This window comes from Ctenocephalides felis, unplaced genomic scaffold, assembly GCF_003426905.1.
Source record: "Ctenocephalides felis isolate EL2017-DRISC unplaced genomic scaffold, ASM342690v1 CF-g0.4_SCAFFOLD_01886, whole genome shotgun sequence".
Lineage (NCBI taxonomy): Eukaryota > Metazoa > Arthropoda > Insecta > Siphonaptera > Pulicidae > Ctenocephalides > Ctenocephalides felis.
The window spans coordinates 65,978,499-65,998,477 of NW_020538040.1; the positions used below are offsets into that span (position 1 = coordinate 65,978,499).

Here is a 19,979-nt window from a genome sequence, read left to right on the forward strand (position 1 = left end):
TTCAGCGGAAAACTTTACTTATCCTAGTGTTAAAAACAGGAAAAACAAAAATTCATTTGTGGTTTGCTGTTTTTTTTTTTGATGGGACACTAGGATGAGCAAATTGCAATTGCATTATAATTGCAATTATAATTGCATTGTGAACAATTATAATTAGGAAATAATTAGGATTATTACAATTACATGTAAGTTCCTACCATATATAAAATAGAGTCCACTGAAGATGACACAAAACTATGTGTCGAAACGTATGGAAAAAATAAAAATGTTTTAAAGTCATACAAATTTTTTAATTGATGTATTGCCCTGAAAACTGAATATCACATATTTCAACATCAAAATTATATAAAAATTTATATATATATATATATATATATATATATATATATATATGTTTGAGTGTGATACATTTGCCTCATTATTGAATTTTATAAACTTTTAAAGGTTATTTTTGTAAAAAATATTCTTTCGTTATTTACATTAATTTAAGCAAAGCTTTGTTCTATGGCGCTACGTACACAAATTTATGTATTATATTTTGTAAACTTGTTTGACATCATGCACACATGCATAATAACGCGTGCACCACATAGAATTCCTGCACTTGTACGTGCACTATACACCTATCCCTGAATCTTATGTTTTGCACTACCACAGGTGTAAGTGCACCATCCACATCGAATGCACTAACACAGGTTTTCTTTTGAGTTCGAGCCCCGTTCACTCATATAAGCGCAATACGAAACTGTGCGTGCGTGCGTACTTGGTGCGTACGTGTATGCATCATACGTACGTAGGTAGTCCTGCAAGTTCCGTGCATGTAGGGGTGCACAGATGCATCAAGCTTATACGCATTCCAATATTAATACAAAGATCTGAAAAAATATATACACATGGCTGATGTAAAAATGTATTTAAGTAATAATAATGCGAAATTTGTATGATATGTATATACATATGAATGTGTATATATGTATATACATATGAATGTGTATATATGTACATATTCTATATGTTGGAAATATATAATAGGAAATGGAAATTAAACTAGCTGTAAGTGGAATTCTGTCTTGAGGCAATTATGGCATCGTGCCTTAGGGCAAATTGCTGGAACTTCCCGTACCGTTACGAAATGTTCGAGGAATACTGAATGTTTTCAAATAGATTATTATAAATATTGTAACATTGTCTAATATTTATAAGAATTATATAAACTGAATTGCAGAGTTGAAATTATTTGTAAAGTATATTAGAACTATAGTCAGAATTAAAAATAAAATCTGAAAAATTTTCGATATACAAAAAACTAAAAACTAAAAAAAAAAAGGTTGGAACAAAATTTTTTTTCCAAAATCAATTATTTTGTTAAGACAAGCAGAAAGTTCTTTGAATCATATAAATCGGACGCTTAGTTCTCTCAAAAACTGCCATTTTTTACATATTTAGCTCCGTATCTTCGAAATGGCTGGGCCTGCCTTTGCCAAAAACTAAAACACTTCTCCCAATCATTACTAATTGAATGTTTTTTAGATCATTCAAATCGGATACTCCGTTCTCTCAAAAATTCGATTTCTATTTTCTGCACTCTTTGCTTCGTATCTCCGAAACGACTGGACCTGCCTTTGCCAAAAACTAATCAGCTCTTTTTCCTATCAATAGGAATCGAATGTATTTTGAACCATTCAAATCGGTTGATCCGTGCGCCCTAAAACGTGACTGGAAATTTGTATCCATACATACATACACACACACACATCCATTTTTTCTGAGGTATGCCAAAACGTTCAGAAACCTTCAAAACGTCGAGAAATGTAAAAATTTTCAATTCCGATTTTCGGCCCATTACAATAACCTACCCTACGGGAAGTTAATAACTTATTTTAATTTTTTTTTCTCAAAATGCACCTTTTTTTCATTGTCAACCGTGACTACGAAAATTTGAAAAAGAAATTTTGGAAACACGAATAACGTTGGTTTGAGGAAAGCTTAACAATTAATTAAAAAATTTCCTGTATTAGAAAAAAACAATCACGACATTATATATTTTTAACTACATTTTTTATACTTTTAATTACTTTATCCTTTTTTCTCCCTCGTTTATAGTTTGCTTTCATGTCCTTACCCTCGGCATTGTATTTTCTTCTCTCCCAAGTCGTCGATCATCTGCATTCTTCTTTCTCCCAGTAATTTTAGTCATTTTATTTTACCTTCAATAACATCTTGCAGAAGATTCATTTTTCCAATATGGGTTTGATCTAGTTTTTTTCTAGATCGTGTCCAGTAGAGTCCTTTCCTCTTCCACTTCTCGCAGTTCTTCTTCATTTGTCACTTTGTCGGTCCTTTTTTTATTTTTCATTTGTCTTCGCACAGGGACCAACATTATGCAGGCCTTTTTTAGAGTCCATGTTCAGAATCCGTGAAAAAGCATGTTCCAAATATAGCATTTTAACAGTTTCTTCCGCAATTCGAGACTTAGTTTACTTGTCAGTAACGTGCAAAGGTGCATATTGGATAATATATATATATAATACAAATGTGTTAATTTAATAAATAATCGAACCAGCGTTCATAAATTACGTTTATATAATAATAATAATAATATCGGTTGCTCCACTACAAAACCTGAGTAATACTCCTAGTCGAATGAGTGAATTATAGTTCGATAAGTTTGCCGTTTTCATTTTATACGGCAGTACCAGCAGGGCTATTTTCAATTACGAACTTATATATGATCTATATTTTCAAGGGAAAATGAATATCACTACTGTCCTGAATCGGAATCGAACCGAGTAACTTGCGGTTACAAGGGATCACACTCAAACGACTATGTTACGGGATAACCTTTACTTTCACAAGTGTGTGTTTAGTGTATGTGTACTCTCAATTATAACTAATCGCCAAATCCATTTACGTGCTATATATCATTAAACAATTTAATAATAATTACCTAATTCCAAAAAAATGTTACGAGATATAACCTTGCGTTGTTTCTTTAATATTGAAGCGCCATGAACTGTCATTGAACTTTTGTAAATAAAACATACATCCCCTTCAACATTATACATTATAAAAAGCTGGCCTGGCAGCATCCTTAGCAATGTCGCAGATGTAATTACTGCAATATTGGTTTTGATCTGCGCTCTTTTTTACTCTATTATATATTTTACCAAGAATACTTATAAATAGATGTTCACATATATATAGTTGTAATTATATTAGCAGTAGTGGACTTAATTTTAGGATTTTATTAATTATCATAAAATCTTAAAATTATTAAGCATAACATTTGAATTAGGAATTTTTACTTCTCTTTACTTTGTCTTGTATCGTAGCATTAACAATTTTTTTACACATATTTTTGCTTCAAACGCTAAGTATAGTAGATTCTTTTTCTAAAATCATATAAGAGATAAAACTAGTAACGTAATGCAATTTATTAGTTCATTATTTGGTTTATTTATACAGCTTTATTATGCGTTGAATTATTTGTGTTAAATTGATGCATGTTTGTGAAACAGTGAATTTTATAAATATTGAGTATGTATACTAAGTAAAGCTAAATATTCAATTATTGTTGCAACTTGTTTTATATTAAAGTATAGCGCTATAAAAACAAGTTATTTTTTTACGTTTGAATAAGATCACATGGCAAAATATACGAATTTACAAGACATTATAGAGTTTATTGTTGTAAGAAAAATATATTAGTTCATTAAAAACGTTTTATATTGTGATTTTACCAAAGTGAAATTATAAGTTTATACATTTTCATAAAGCAATAATTTTTATTCATTTTCTTTCTTTATTCAAGTTTTTTGATAAACATTCTTTAAGTTCTCATGATATTTTTCATTGCGTCTGATTCAGTATACAGAATACAAAGAATAGTTTGAATGAATATAATTAAAAATAATATTAATATAGTAGATATATTTCGTTTACTTTTCTTTATCTATATGCATTTTTAGTGAACTAATACATTTTATACCTATTTTTTTCTAATTCTGTTCAATCAAGAATCGCAATCGTGAGTAAATCAATTCAGAATAGATTTTTGTGATAAAAGATTAATTCCGCTATGATCTCTTTCCAACTTTATATTCTATAGCATGACTTGCAGAAACCATCTCCGATTTCCATTTTGCTTTTTGTGACCACTTTGTTATATAGTGTTCTGTTTTATTTGCTCTTAATAATTATAAAACGGGTGTACTAGATTTTGTGTTAATACGCCAAAGATTGACACAGTCTTTTAACATGAAAGTTGTCCACTGCTGTATAACTTTATTATAAACAGTTTACTATCGGATCCTCTTTCATCTTATTTATCTATCTATTTATTTGCGTTTAAAAAAAAAACAAAGGATTTATAATTTATATGTTAATAAATAATTAACTTTCTTCATACTAACAATTAGTTCAAAAACTTTTGCAATAAGTGGAAATGAAGTTTTTTTTGTACATTTATGGTTCAAGGCCTTTTGTTTATTTTGGCATATGTTAGAATAAATAGATAGACGTATATCTGCGTAATTTCTATGTATGTACCTTCGGATATAACTATTTGTGCAAAATTCAGAGGAAACATATTTATCGCTCTCATTGATTTCCAAAACATTCGATTCGAACCGACTGTGTGAAAATTTTATTAGTTTCTGGGTAAGGCAGGTCCATCAATCTCGTTGATATCAAATAACAAGTGCGGCGAATGAGATTTCAGTGCTTGAGAGAACGGATCAACCGATTCGAATGATCCAAAAAACATTTTTTTAACGATGACAAAAGTTGATTAGTTTTGAGAAAGGAAATAAAATGCCTTTCTCAAAATATTTCAGCCTATGTGTTGAATTTATCGGATTTTAAAAATATGCATAATTTTTAATGAAAAATTTTCTGTGTAATATATTAAAAATTTTTAAAGTTCAATTTTATACTTCTAACATATTTTTAATACAAAAGCAATTTTCTTTCATGTTTTTCCGATATTTTTCTTTTCAGTCACCTTGTAGGGTCCCGTATCAACGTGCAAAAATACTTTGGTAAACCATTGCACTAAATAGGTGTGAATAATAATTTTAATTATTAAAATAATAATTTAAATTATGCAAAAAAAATTCTTGATTTAATAAAATTAGATAACAATTTTAAAAATGTAGTTTTTTTTAATTGAATTATGTTTTTTAATGTTCGAAATATCAAATCATAAAATTTAACAATTTAATGAAAATAATATATATATATATATATATATATTTATATATATATATATGATTATTATTAAGTAATTCTTTGAGACTTTATTAGTTTTTTCAGTGCAAGTTCTTATCAGTCAAGTTTATTTTATAAAATCGCACAAACCATCTTAATTTTCTATCATCCTTATCTCAGTGAATTATCTATTTAAATTATAAACAAGAGCACATAAGTACTTTATTAGCACTTCACAGTACCGTACTAGAAAAGGTAATAGCATGATTATTGATCGATCATATTTAATAATACAAGATATTCGTGATATTTTTGTTAAAGTCTTTACTGATTTTTTTAGAGTATACGATTTATAATTACAGATTCAACATTTTGGTTCATCGATTCATTTTTATACACCTTTATAAAATTTAGAAATCGAGAATTTCCAGCTGACTTACGGGAACAGTACTATACCTGATTTATATTTTTATTGTTTATCATATGTAACGAGCTTTTCAGAACGCATCGCTTTTGTGTCAACCTTCTCGTTTCAATTGGCTAGTACTACTAATATCTACAATTACATTTTTTCAAATTGTTTCGAATTTTAATATCTTGTTCTCCATATAAATGTGAACTACGTAAAATATTCAACAAGATGTCGACTAAATGAGAGTATCAAGAGAGTCGACAAATTGGTTACAAATTTTATTTTCACGGAAGAAATTTTCAACACTTCTAGGTGTCATTTAGTATTCTATTTTATTGCTATATAGCTTCGCTAAACAGAAATATATAGGAAATTCGATTAATAATTATAATTTTAAAAAAATGTTAATTACTGTTATATTTAAGACGACAAATTCATACGACTAAGCCAAATACAATAATTAACTATATATTATTAAAATATTATATATAATATTGTTCTCTAATCAAGAAAATTAAAAACAAACGAAATGCATGAAGAATAAAAAAACGATAATAAGTTTAACTAATATAAGTCTAAGCATACGATTTTTGTATCGATTAGATATTCATTTGATATTTACTTCGATGTTTTCTATGCTTACAAACCTATTCGCAATCAAATTGGATTTAATAAATTCTTAAGAATGATATTCTATAATATTTAAAAACATTAGGAAGAATCGTACGTCAACCCGATATCAAAGTCAAAATATTTTTATTTCTTGATTATTCAAATTCCTCTGAATTCCTATGAATCGAAATTCATAATACGAGGTCTGTTCAAAAAGTACCCGGAATTACTAATAATTAAATTTCGCGGGTCTGGAGTGTCTGATTGTCAAAATTTTTTTTTATTGTGTTGGTATACATGCCCCTAAAGTATGATGAAATTTTCAGCTATATTCACTGTTTACTTTGTCTGTGGTAGTCGCTAAGGGTTCGACGTGTTTTTCTGAGCTCGGCGATTTTTACAATGGAAGAATTGAAAAGTCAAAGAATTTGTATTAAATTTTGCGTAAAAAATGAAATAAAGTGTTGCAAAGTGCAAAAATTCACCAGATATGGCTCCGTGTGACTTTTTCCTATTCCCAAAGTTGAAGAGACCCATGAAAGGACGGCGGTTTTCCTCGATTGAAGAAAATCGCTGAGAGTGCTCAAGGACATATCAAAAAGTGAATATCAAGGGTGCTTCGAAAATTGGAAAAAACGCTGGCATAAGTGTATTATATCTGGGGGGGACTACTTTGAAGGGGACCACATTAATGTAGACGAATAAATAAATATTTTTTTGAAAAAACGAAAATTCCGAAAACTTTTTGAACAGACCATGTACATACTGATTCCATTGGAAAATATGCACGGCCACATCGAATTGAAAAAAATCTAAATACTGATTTTTTTGTATTGAAGTTGATAAAATAAATTTTTCTAAGAATATTTATTTTCCACTTTTACAGGTAAAATTTTGTCTAGTTTAATCTTTGTCTTGATTTTCACCTTTTCAATTCAATTCACCTATTTATTTAGAATATTTTTTTTTCTTATTTATTTATTATTTTGTCAATCAAGACTTATAAAGTCTTATAATACAAAATTGCTTGTTTAGATAATAAAGAGAACAGTAAAATAAAGTAAACAATATACATAATAAGTAATAATAATTAAGAAACTAAAGTAAAATTATAAAGTGAAGTAAGAAATAAAAATATAAATTAAACAAAATTGGCGTGGTGAAAGGTATTGCCGACTTATTTAGAATAAATATTTTGAATTATATATTTAAAATGTTTCAAAAATCCCAAGTTATTCAAAATATTGACATTTATATTCTTCAATTTCTCTCAAAATTTGGATATTTGTTGTACGGTTTTTGTCTTAAATCATGCCATATTTAAAGCATAAGTCACCTATTCATTATATTAGGTGTCTAGAAGTTTACCCTATTTCTTGTGTTATTTTTCAATAATACTATATTTCTCTGCTTCACGCTGACTTTGAAATATATTACACCATCATAAAAATTATTTAATAAAAGGTGGTACCTTATGTAAATTTAAATGCATTTTTATAGAGCAGGATTTGAATAACTAGCACACTACTTGCAAACATTGTTTTATATATTCCAAATAGTTTTAATATTCATGTTAAATAAAAAATGACTGCCAAAAATTAATAATAATTTAAAACGTTCTTCAAATAATTATTCAATGATAAATAATAACATCTTTATGGCATAAACTAATAATTTATATAATTTCGCCTCCCCACTAGTAGGTTTCAGGTTCGACACTCAACTTAGACTGATCTGATCAGCAGTAGTGACATCGGTTTTTACTTAATAAGTTTTTAAATGAAAATAGCCTTTCTTCGGCATTATTGTATTAAATAAACTAGCTGTAAGTGGAATTCTGTCTTAAGGCAATTAATGCATCGTGCCTTAAGGCAAATTGCTGGAACTTCCCGTACCAAAAATTATTTTTTTAAAAACGATTAACATTTTTGAAAAAAATTTACTTCGAAAAAATAAGATTTTTGACAAACAATTAGACAAAAAATTACTTTTTTTTAAAAAAAAAAAATTTTTTTGATTTTTTTTTAAATTTTTTTTTTTGAAAAAAAAATGTTTTCTTTATTTTGACATATTTTAAAAGATCTGAACTTTTTTTCAAAGCAATCGTACTACTTTAACTGCATAAAGACGAAATATCAAACCGCGTAAGCGCCGCGTCGACGTCTAACGCGTAAACATTGGTACGGAACCCATAGGAATGTAAACCAAAATTATACTCATTGTTAAAATCTCTATAAAATATCTGATAATTTGATGTGCATATGTCTAATGATCATTTTTGACCGCCAAATGGCATTTTTTTTTACTTTTTTCATTAGATCTCCGAAACCGCTAGACCTGCCTTTATGAAAATTTGATCGGTTCTTCACCTTGTCAATACAAGTAAAATGTTTTTTGAATTATTGAAATCGGACGCTCCGTTCTCTTAAAAACTGAGTTACCGTTTTCGGCACTTTTTGCCCCATATCTTCGGAACGGCTAGACCTGACTTCGCCAAAAACTAATCAGCACGTCTCCTTATCAATACGAATCGAATGTTTTTTGAATTATTCAAATCGGTTGATTGGTGTTCCCGAAATCGTCGACGAAAATTTGTATCCGCACATACATACACACACGCACACACACACACACACACACACACACATACATCCATTTTTTCTAAGGTATGCCAAAATATTCAGAAACCTTTGAAACATCGAGAAATGCAAAAATTTTCATTTTCGATTTTTTTGCGATTACTATAACTTACCCTACGGGAAGTTAATTAAAAACTATCACTATTAAAGGAATTCTAATAATAAAATTCTTCGAATAGAGATAGGACAACTTGGGCTGTTGGTCAAAAAACTACGATGTTAGGAAGAATCGTCATAATAGCTTATAGAACCTTTAAGTTTTGATCTTCAACAGCGATAGAAAAACCAAAACAAAAAAATCTGTTGGGAATAGTTTTCACTATTAACATTGATTGGACGTTTAATTGAATCAAATTAAGGAAATACGCCAATTTTTAAACTATATTTTGTTTAGTATTTGAATATGATTCATTTAGGAATCATATTTAACACGTTAAGCCACGGTATAAAAAAAAAATTCACATTGGCCATGATACCTTTATTAGATAATTTAGTTAAAAATGTATCAAGGAAACTAACTCAAAGAAAAAATAAATTTAAACTCATTTTTAAGAAAAATCATTATATCTTATGTCACACATATGTGACTGATAAGGGCTCTATATTAAATTTAGACATTTTTACATAAATGTCTGACGTTTAACGTTTAAAGCTGTGATTTCTAAAGTGGTGTACATGGACCCCCAGGGGTTCATGACAACATTCGGGGGGTCCACATCAACGAAAACGAAATTGAAAATTGGCCTTAACATAATTTTTTTTATAAATATTTTATCTATTATAAAAAGTCATATACAATATTTATAAATAAAATTAAAAACTAAATACAATTTTTTTTTAACTTCCCGTAGGGTAAGTTATAGTAATCGCAAAAAAATCGAAAATGAAAATTTTTATATATCTTTACGTTTCAGAGGTTTCTGAACATTTTGGCATACCTTAGAAAAAATGGATGTATGTGTGTGTGGGTGTGTGTGTGTGTGTGTGTGTGTGTGTGTGTGTATGTATGTATGTGTGTGTATGTATGTGCGGATACAAATTTTCGTCGACGATTTCGGGAACACGGGTCAACCGATTTGAATAATTCAAAAAACATTCGATTCGTATTGATAAGGAGACGTGCTGATTAGTTTTTGGCGAAGGCAGGTCTAGCCGTTCCGAAGATACGGGGCAAAAAGTGCCGAAAACGGTAACTCAGTTTTTGAGAGAACGGAGCGTCCGATTTGAATAATTCAAAAAACATTTCACTTGTATTGACAAGGTTAAGAATCGATAAAATTTTCATGAAGGTAGCTCTAGCGGTTTCGGAGATATGGAGGAAAAAGTAAAAAAATAAGCCATTTGGCGGTCAAAAATGATCATTAGACATATGCTCATCAAATTATCAGATATTTTATAGAGATTTTAACAATAAGTATACATTTTGTTAACATTCCTATGGGTTCCGTACCAATGCTTATGCGTTAGACAGCGACGCGGCGCTTACGCGCTTTATATTTTGCCCCTATGCAGTTAAAGCAGTACGATTGCTTTGAAAAGAAAGTTCAGATCTTCCACAATATGTCAAAATAAAAAAAAAAATTTTTTCAAAAAAAAAAACAAAAAAAAAATTAAAAAAAAATTTTTTTAAAAAAATTTTTTTTCAAAAAAAAGTAATTTTTTGTCCAATTTATAGTTTCTTAAAAATCGTATTTTTTCGAAGTAATTTTTTTTAAAAAATGTCAATCGTTTTTAAAAAAATAATAATTTTTGGTACGGGAAGTTCCAGCAATTTGCCTTAAGGCACGATGCCTTAATTGCCTTAAGACAGAATTCCACTTACAGCTAGTTTTTTGATAAAAATGTGTAAGTATGCCTAAGTAGATATTCCATTTGTGGTCATAATATGGTTGAGCTTGTAAAGGCTTGGCAGTATTCTTTGCGCTTTTTGAGACTATTACAGTATCTCTAGATTCTAACGATAAAACTATTTAATAGTTTTAAAATAGTGATCTCCTAATAAAAACAAGATATCGGCTAGTCATCATTAGCCGAGAGGTGTATATTAAATCTTACAATGTTGTTGCCAAATGTTAATTTAAACATTTAATTTTCTTTTTTATTGTTATTAACTTCCCGAAGGAGAAGTTTGTTTTCATAAAAAATCCGATTTCCTAATTTTATGTTTTCTCGACGTTTCAAGCAATTCTGAATCGAATGAGACCAAATTTGCAAAAAGTATGTATGTGTGTGTGTGCGTGTGCATCAACAGATTATTTGCCGTAAATCGCCGTTTTCTCAAAAACGGCTGGATCGATTTCAAAAATTTAAAAGCCATTTGATGTATTTCGATGAGGACTATCGTTTGTCAGTTCTGTGCGACGATCGGCCGAGACGTTTCTTTATAAATAGCAGAAAAGTGAAAAATTTTTCGTCCACGTTTTAGCCCGCAATTTTGAATCGATTATAAAAATTTAAAAACTGTTCGAAAGATATTGGTTGGGAATCGTGCTGATTAGTTTTTGGTAAAGATCGGCCGGGCTATTTTCTTGTAATAAAGTGTTAAAAAAAATTTTTCGACGATTTTTATTATTTTTTTTGTTGGTAAATACCATAGTCTTCTAGATCATACTAAAATATTACGGCCCTACGGCAATTGGTTTAACTTTAAAAATTTGTCAAAGTTTGCAAAAATTGGTATCGTTTTTTTTTTTGCATTTGTCAAAATTAGACCTTTCATCGACGTTTTCTCAAAAAAGGCTGAACCGATTTCAGAAATTTAAAAACCATTTTCTTGATGAGGACTATCGGTTTTCAGTTTTATGCGACGATCTGCCAAGCCGTTTCTTTGTAATTTGGAAAAAAGTGTTAAACTTTTCGTCCACATTTGAGCTCATACTACCGAATCGATTTAAAAAAAATCAAAAACTGTTCGAAAGACATTAGTTGGGAATAATACTGATTAGTTTTAGGTGAAAATCTACCGAGCCGTTTTCTTGTAATTAATTATTGAAAAAAAAAATAAGCCGATTTTTATGAAACTTGTTTTGGCGAAATATACTATGGTTTTACAGAAATTACTGAATTATTATGGCTTTACGACAAGTAGTTTATTTTTAAAAATTCATCAAAGTTTGAGAAAAAGAGTAGTTTTTTTGACGTTTGTTAAAATTGAAATTAGACGATTTACGGTATAATGATAGAGTACCAGGTCTTACTAAACATACTAAACCATTAAAGTCCTACGGATACTGGTATAATTATAAAAATTGTTGAATTTTTTTGGAAATTTGCTTTAAGAAAATACTCCTAGTTAACGTGTTCGCTCGTTTTCAATTATGTATAATAAATCCACTCGGAATACTTTTAATCACTCGTAAATTAATTTATTTTTTATTGGTTAAGTCGATTATTTACACATATCGGGAAGTTCATGTAACTTGTCTCAAGGCAAAATACCAATACCAACTAGTTTTAAATTCAATTATTAAATGGATACAAGCATGTATTTTCACTTTGTATTTAATAATAAACTTTAATAGCTGTAAATTCATGAAAAATTCATATTGGGTAAATAGGCGGTTTATGACGTAGCCCAAGGGGTCCACAACACAAAAAAGTTTGGGAACCTATACTTTAAAGTATATGATTCAATGTTCAGATAATGTTTAGATCCCTAATTAGGTATCACTAAATTTGTCAAGGAATTTGAGTATCTAGTACTTTAAGGTTTAATGTTCTTTTATGCTTAAGTATACATTAAAGTATTGACGCGTAATTAATTTATTTTTTATTGGTTAAGTCGATTAATTACACATATCGGGAAGTTCATATAACTTGTCTCAAGGCAAAATACCAATACCAACTAGTTTTAAATTCAATTATTAAATAGATACAAACATGTATTTTTACTTTGTATTTAATAATAAACTTTAATAATGCTGGAAATTCATAAAAAATTCATATTGGGTAAATAGGCGGTTTATGACATAGTCCAAGGGGTCCACAACACAAAAAAGTTCGGGAACCTATGCTTTAAAGTATATGATTTAATGTTCAGAGAATGTTTAGATCCTTAATTAGGGATCACCAAATTTGTCAAGGAATTTGAGTATCCAGTACTTTAAGTTTTAATGTTCTTTTATGCTTAAGTATACATTAAAGTATTGACGCGTGCATGGTTTCATGCATGGTTGCATGAAATGCGGGCGATGTTGGCTTATTAATTGCCGGTACATTATATTTAATAATTAATTGAAAACCAATAGATATTGAAAAATAGTTGTGTATCATAAGAGAACGGACCGTTTTCTAATATGCATTGGCCATGCTTCTGTGATATATCGTTCGTACTGATTCCATTGGAAAATATGCACGGCCACATCGAATTGAAAAAAATCTAAATACTGATTTTTTTGTATTGAAGTTGATCAAATAAATTTTTCTTAGGATATTTATTTTCCACTTTTACAGGTAAAATTTTGTCTAGTTTAATCTTTGTCTTGATTTTCACCTTTTCAATTCAATTCACCTATTTATTTAGAATATTTTTTTTCTTATTTATTTATTATTTTGTCAATCAAGACTTAAAAAGTCTTATAATACAAAATTGCTTGTTTAGATAATAAAGAGAACAGTAAAATAAAGTAAACAATATACATAATACGTAATAATAATTAAGAAACTAAAGGAAAATTATAAAGTGAAGTAAGAAATAAAAATATAAATCAAACAAAATTGGCGTGGTGAAAGGTATTGCCGACTTATTTAGAATAAATATTTTGAATTATATATTTAAAATGTTTCAAAAATCCCAAGTTATTCAAAATATTGACATTTATATTCTTCAATTTCTCTCAAAATTTATAAAAAAAAACAGAATTTGGATATTCTGTGGAAAAATAGTTGTGTATCATAAGAGAACGGATCGTTTTTTAATATGCATTGGCCATGCTTCTGTGATATATCGTTCGTATTTGAAAAGTGTTATTAACAAACTTGCAATGTTGAATGTACCACGAGAAACCATTTTATATTTTCATTACGTATTCTGCCTCCCTTCGCCCGTTCCTTCATTTCGCCCATTCGCTAGCTTCCACGTTCGGAAGTAGTTGTGTACTCCTCCTCACCCTCCAGCCGCGATCGGCTATGTGTGCGCAGCATACACGCCGTGTATCGACAGAGACGAGCTGCGCTGGTATTTAATGGGGTCTGCGCGGGACACTCGCGTTTTATTATATGTTCCGCGCAGCTATCGCGCCGTCTCCTTTTCAATTCCGAACGTTGCTATTTCATGTCTCGCACTATAGCCAATGGGGTAAATGTTATGCTTCTCGAAGACTTTGTACATGCACATAAAAATTCACAAAAACCTTACTCTCTCATATCTACATACATACATCATATTATATTATATTCAATATAATATTATATGATAGAACACACACACGAAACACGTACCTCACACTGGCTCAATATCTATTTATACATACACACACATATATATTAAATATTCTGTTCAAATTTTAATTAATATTTGTATTTTGCAAGACATTTATCGTTTATTATAAATTTGTAATGTATATATATATATATATATATATATATATATATATATAATGTGTCTACTCGTAATTTAATTATTATAATTTAAATCTGTGCGAATATACGAATTTTCTCGATTTTATTTTAATGGCCTCCGTCAAGTATAATGCTATTTCATATTACCTCCGGACGATATGTAAAAATGTGTATAACGTAATACACAATTATATATTTCATTTTATATACGTGCAAATATTTTTAATATTCATTTATTATGCATTTTTTATCTTATATGCAATCATTCTACTCTATTTTTGTATTTCTATACATATAAGATGCACAATTACTGCTTCCAACTAAATATTTTTCATCCACATCTATATTCACAAGCACTTGCATATTTCTCTAATTAATTGTGTATATGTAGACGTGTATGAGTGAGAGCGCCCTGTATACTTATGGTAGTGTGAGTATTTTGTCGTACGAACACGCCGTTGTTAGTGTGTGCTTTTCGGCTTGCTAGTATGCGTGCTTGCGTTTGTAAATGTGTATATTTATTTATGCTTCAATAGTTCATATTTAAATGTATAACAGTCAGGTATAAATAAATATTACATCCCTTTATAAACATTCGAGTATTTTAATTATTACTTTAAGATTTTCGGATTCTGCTGTTCGGATTATTATAGATTGACAATAAAACTGCAATTGTTTAATAACGGCGGATGCAGAATTATATAATCTATAAGAATTGAAAATTGTTATAAATCCTAGTGCTCCCCAATAGTCCTAATATGAATTTATTGCGGCGCGCGAGTATAAATATGAGTCCTTTTAAGATACGGTGTTTGAGAATCATTCTGATATACTATAAACGTATATCTTGTTTGTGGTGGGGAGTGTACTTTCTGAATACCAAACAGCAAATTCTAATATTGAGGTCCCATTTTGAGTCAGACTTTGTATGTCGGTACGTCGTGTGGGTTTTTCGCTTAAAATTGACATTAACAGTTAATTAAATTCGAATTTTCGATATATTGTGTATAGTGTTTTTTGGTTATATGGGAATGTAACTTTCTGAGATGATGTTTTGTGACAATAGAACAATCTGCTTTGATAGCAGATCAGTGGATTTTTTAAATCATATGTAAAAATAAAATTGAGTGTGGCTTGTGCTATTTTGTGTAGTTGTCTCTGAATGATGGAAGCAACCTACAATATAGGCAACGATGTAGATGTATTTAGAATGTATGATCAATATATTTATAAGGTAATTATATTTTTTGACAATAACATGGCCCGCGACTATGCAATTCACGTGTAGTGCGCGAACAATTGGATTTGGCGTTTTGCCCAACGTACAATAATTTTTCTGTGGAAAATGTCACTGGTGTTAAATGAAGATTCAATTGAAATACAAAGGATAGCTCCAATCCTAATGTCAAAGCAACACACATTAATATCAGTTAATAAATGTAGTTTGACACCACGTGTTACACATCCACACACACTAAATCTGTATTTGTGTATGTGGTGTTGTCCCATATAATTTACCATGTATTATGCCTATACGTACGTTCCCATTCCATTTTGGGTCTTATATCACGTCTACATATATATATATATATATATATATATATATATCCACGCAAATTCTATATTCAGTTCTCGCTCCCTTTAGTATGCAAACTGTTTCAACCCTCTTTCTCCGTTAATTAAATAATTTCATCAGATCAGTTTTTGATTTTCTTTTATAGCTGTTGTAAATTCTAATTAGAGTTTATTAAGCATTACATCATTTTCATATATTTGACGGGACATGTCTTTTTATGAAACGTATTTATTCATAAATTTAAAGTACAGAATTGCGTATAACTTTCAAAAATATTTTTTACCCGGAATGTACTGTAATTAAATCAAATATTTAATTTAACTTTAACTGTTATAATTAATTTAACTAGTTATGTTTTATTAATGTTGTATTTTAATTGTACTTAGTTTTTTTCCTTTCTTCATTATTGAAAATGATTATGAAACGGCCATTTTACTTTTTTAAACGTCGTGCTTTTAATATATCAAATGAGTATTGGTGAAAACTTAAAAGTACACATACGAACAAAGATATCCAATTCTTACTTACATACCTATATAAATATATATGTACATTCATATCTACAGATATATTGGTTTATACATACAACGAATTGGTATACGAATACGCTCATACAAGTACATAGCATAAATCTACATATTCATGTAATAACCAAATTCATATTCACGTTTATAATTCTACTGTATACATGATACGTACAAAAGTTGCCAATGTTACACATATATCTAAATTGTGTAGTAAAATACTTTTTATTAAAACGCACCTGAAATTCAATTAAATAATTAATCTTATCTAATGAATTAGAATTAGATTAGGAAATATAGAGATTTATTATGTTAGTTTCGACTTATTAAATTTTTATTTTTTATAGAGCAATTATTTCTAAAAAAATATTAAAATATGCTCTAGAAGACAACAAAATATATCTATGAATTAGAATTAGATTAGGAAATATAGAGATTTATTATGTTAGTTTCGACTTATTAAATTTTTATTTTTTATAGAGCAATTATTTCTAAAAAAATATTAAAATATGCTCTAGAAGACAACAAAATATATCTATGTAATAAAATCTACATATGTATAGATTTGTGATGTGTTACACAGACAATTAAACAGAGTTGAAAGCATAGGTCGATGATCTAAACGCTTACTGCTTAAAATACAAAAAACGCCTTGATGTTTAGGTTCTAAAGAACAAATTACTTTTGAATTTAATAAGAAACATGAGAAATATTTTTGTTGTTTCAAGAGTATAGCAAGTGCAACGTGTATTTATAATTTTTTACTGTTTTTGTTTTCTCTCTTATAATGAAAATTTTTTTTAGAAAATATTGCATAGTCACAGTTTTGGCCATTTGTAATAGGGTGCTAGGGATTTGTTAAAACAGATTACACTGATTATATTTCAACGACATAAAGATCGATAGTTCCTGTATCTTTCTCTACTAAATCAAGCTAAAAATATCCACAAATATTGTTTATTATTTCACAATTATACAATTTCTAGAAAAAGTGCGGTGCAACTTACCTCATGTTTGGGGGTAGTTGTATCAGCTAACGAAGAAAGTTGTAACAACAATAATGCTTCTGATAATTCATTTTTTACTTATTTTAAGAAAGTTGACCTGTTTCGTAGTATTTCAAGTATTTTTTATGTATCAACGCAAACTATAATTAATACAAATAAAATATATAATATCTCCTGTAATATAAAATTTAATCATGAATCAACGAAAAACTACAATTAATATCATAATATAAATAAAATATATAATTTCCTGTGACACGATTTACATGTGCTCACATCTCACAAACTATATATTCCATTTAATCTTCTTCTTCACTTGAATCTGTATATAATTTTTTGTGGTACAACTATCCCCAAGGTTTTGTTTCAACTAACCTCAGATGTGAATTTTTTACGTTACTCAAGATAACTATTTATACAGTTTAGCATTCACAAAAATTATTACACATTATCAAAGATTGATGAATTTCAAGCAGATTAAGATATATAAAGTTTAAATTTAGTCGGTAATAATAACGCAAATCGAAATTTTATGATAGTACAATTTTATATTTCATGTCAAAAAGTTCTATGACAATATTATGGAGGGCGATTTACATGTCGAGGCAAAAAAAATATTTTAATATCGTTAAAATCTTATTGAAAAACGCCTGTCACTAGTTACCCCTGTTACAGATATCTCTTAGTTTCTCTACTTGTAGACTACCAATAGTTTTTTCCTGCATCCGTAATAACTAAAAGATATATTTTGTTATTTCGTGAAAAGTAAACACTAACAGATTTTTCTAGTAATTTATTCTTTTATTCATTTATTGATCTTGCTAATTATTATTCGATAAAGACGATTACAAAAAATGTAAGTCGCTTTTCTTTATCAAAATTTATCAAAGTTTTTTCGATGCTGCGGTAGTATTCTTTTATACAAACTGATGGCTCAATAATGTAAAAATATATGGCTTTACTTGATAAGTCTCTTTTATATTTTCTACTTTGAGAGTATAATTATCTATTTTAGCAATTCTTGTTTTAGTAATTTGTGCTCTAATTCGAAATTATACTTAACGGTGTCATAGAATGTAATCGGTATAATCTCAGTAGTTGATTGTTATATGTCATTAATTTTTTTTTGTCTCTCTATTATAGCAAAATGTGCTTTTGTATAGTGTTCTATTATTTAAATTTGTAATTAGGATTTTTAGGAACCCATCGACTTATGTTTTTAAATTTGCGTGCAAAAGTTGCAAAATATTTCATTAATTAGTTTAAATTAAACAACCTTTGTGGTAAGAAAATCTAAATCTGATAGTAAATATCATTAGCAGATATACAACAAACATCTAACAGAAAATTGTTTATTATATTGCACGATAGAGTTTCTTATTAAAATGAAATTGAAATAAATTACACAAGTAATTTTTGAAAGTAGTAATGTAAATAATATTTGTAATATAACATATAGAAATTAAAATGATATGACTAATTCTTATGCGTGCAATACTTTATAAAAGTCATTTATTTATTTTATTAATTTGAAGATTTTTTAGTCTGAATAAAAATTTCATAATGCTTCCTGCTTACGTTGCCGTAAATTTGCTTAAAATATATATTTGTTTTGCAAAGTTAGTCACATGCAGTTGATTTTAATTTGCAATTTTAGAACAGGTGGCATTAAACTTGCGTGATTTAGCATTTCTCATAGTTTAGTTCTAAATCATTTACTGAAATGACATATTCGTTGTTTTTGATATTTTAGTTACACGCAGTAGAGATTCGCCGTTTTAAAGTTTATTTATTAATTACATTTTGATTTATTTACTTGCTTACATTATATATACATATATAAATTATTATGTATACATTATATACACACATATAAATTATTTTATGCGCTTTCCAAAGTTGCACTTATGTTAATAACACCACTAAGAGTAACCATTGGCAGAGAAATATAGTTTTTGTTTTTCCTACAGAATGATGCTCACAATCTCATAAATTTTGTCTACCAGATTTCTATATTGTCACAAGAGTAAATTTTTTCGTAATAACTAATATCATGCATTTATATTCAAATATTTTGTTATGCTATTCGCTAAATCAGAGTATTTTTTATTGGTGAAACATATTTTGGGAACTAGCATATAATATAACCATCTTATTAATCAGTTTGAAATCAGTATTCCATTCTTCTTGAAAAGACCGTCTGTATTTTGTTATAGCCAATGTTTTCAGTAGCGACGTTATAGTGATTTTAAATTGTGCCAATACTATAATATTTTGTACACTGGAAAACTCGTATCAAAATCTAAGGGGATATGACAAACATCAGCTCTCTATATTCATTAATTTTATGATTTATCTTTATGCCCTTTTTTAACTGGTTTGTTTCCTTATTTGATACAATTTTTTGTCAGCATTTTTTATTTTTTATTTTAAGACAATTTT

General features: G+C 28.5%; 1 protein-coding gene across 2 annotated transcripts in view; it reads left to right on the top strand.

Moving 5' to 3' along the window:
* LOC113377365 (TOX high mobility group box family member 3-like) overlaps window positions 1-19,979 on the top strand; it is an 82,540-nt gene that overhangs the window by 18,669 nt on the left and 43,892 nt on the right. Inside the window, exon 1 of one of the 2 annotated variants that reach the window (XM_026617662.1) lies at window positions 15,533-15,664. The exons of the other annotated variant lie outside the window; for it this stretch is intronic. Coding sequence (XP_026473447.1) covers window positions 15,593-15,664 — 72 coding nt within the window. The 5' untranslated portion in view covers window positions 15,533-15,592. Of the gene's footprint in view, window positions 1-15,532; window positions 15,665-19,979 lie in introns of those variants that run through there. 2 annotated transcript variants of the gene reach the window in all.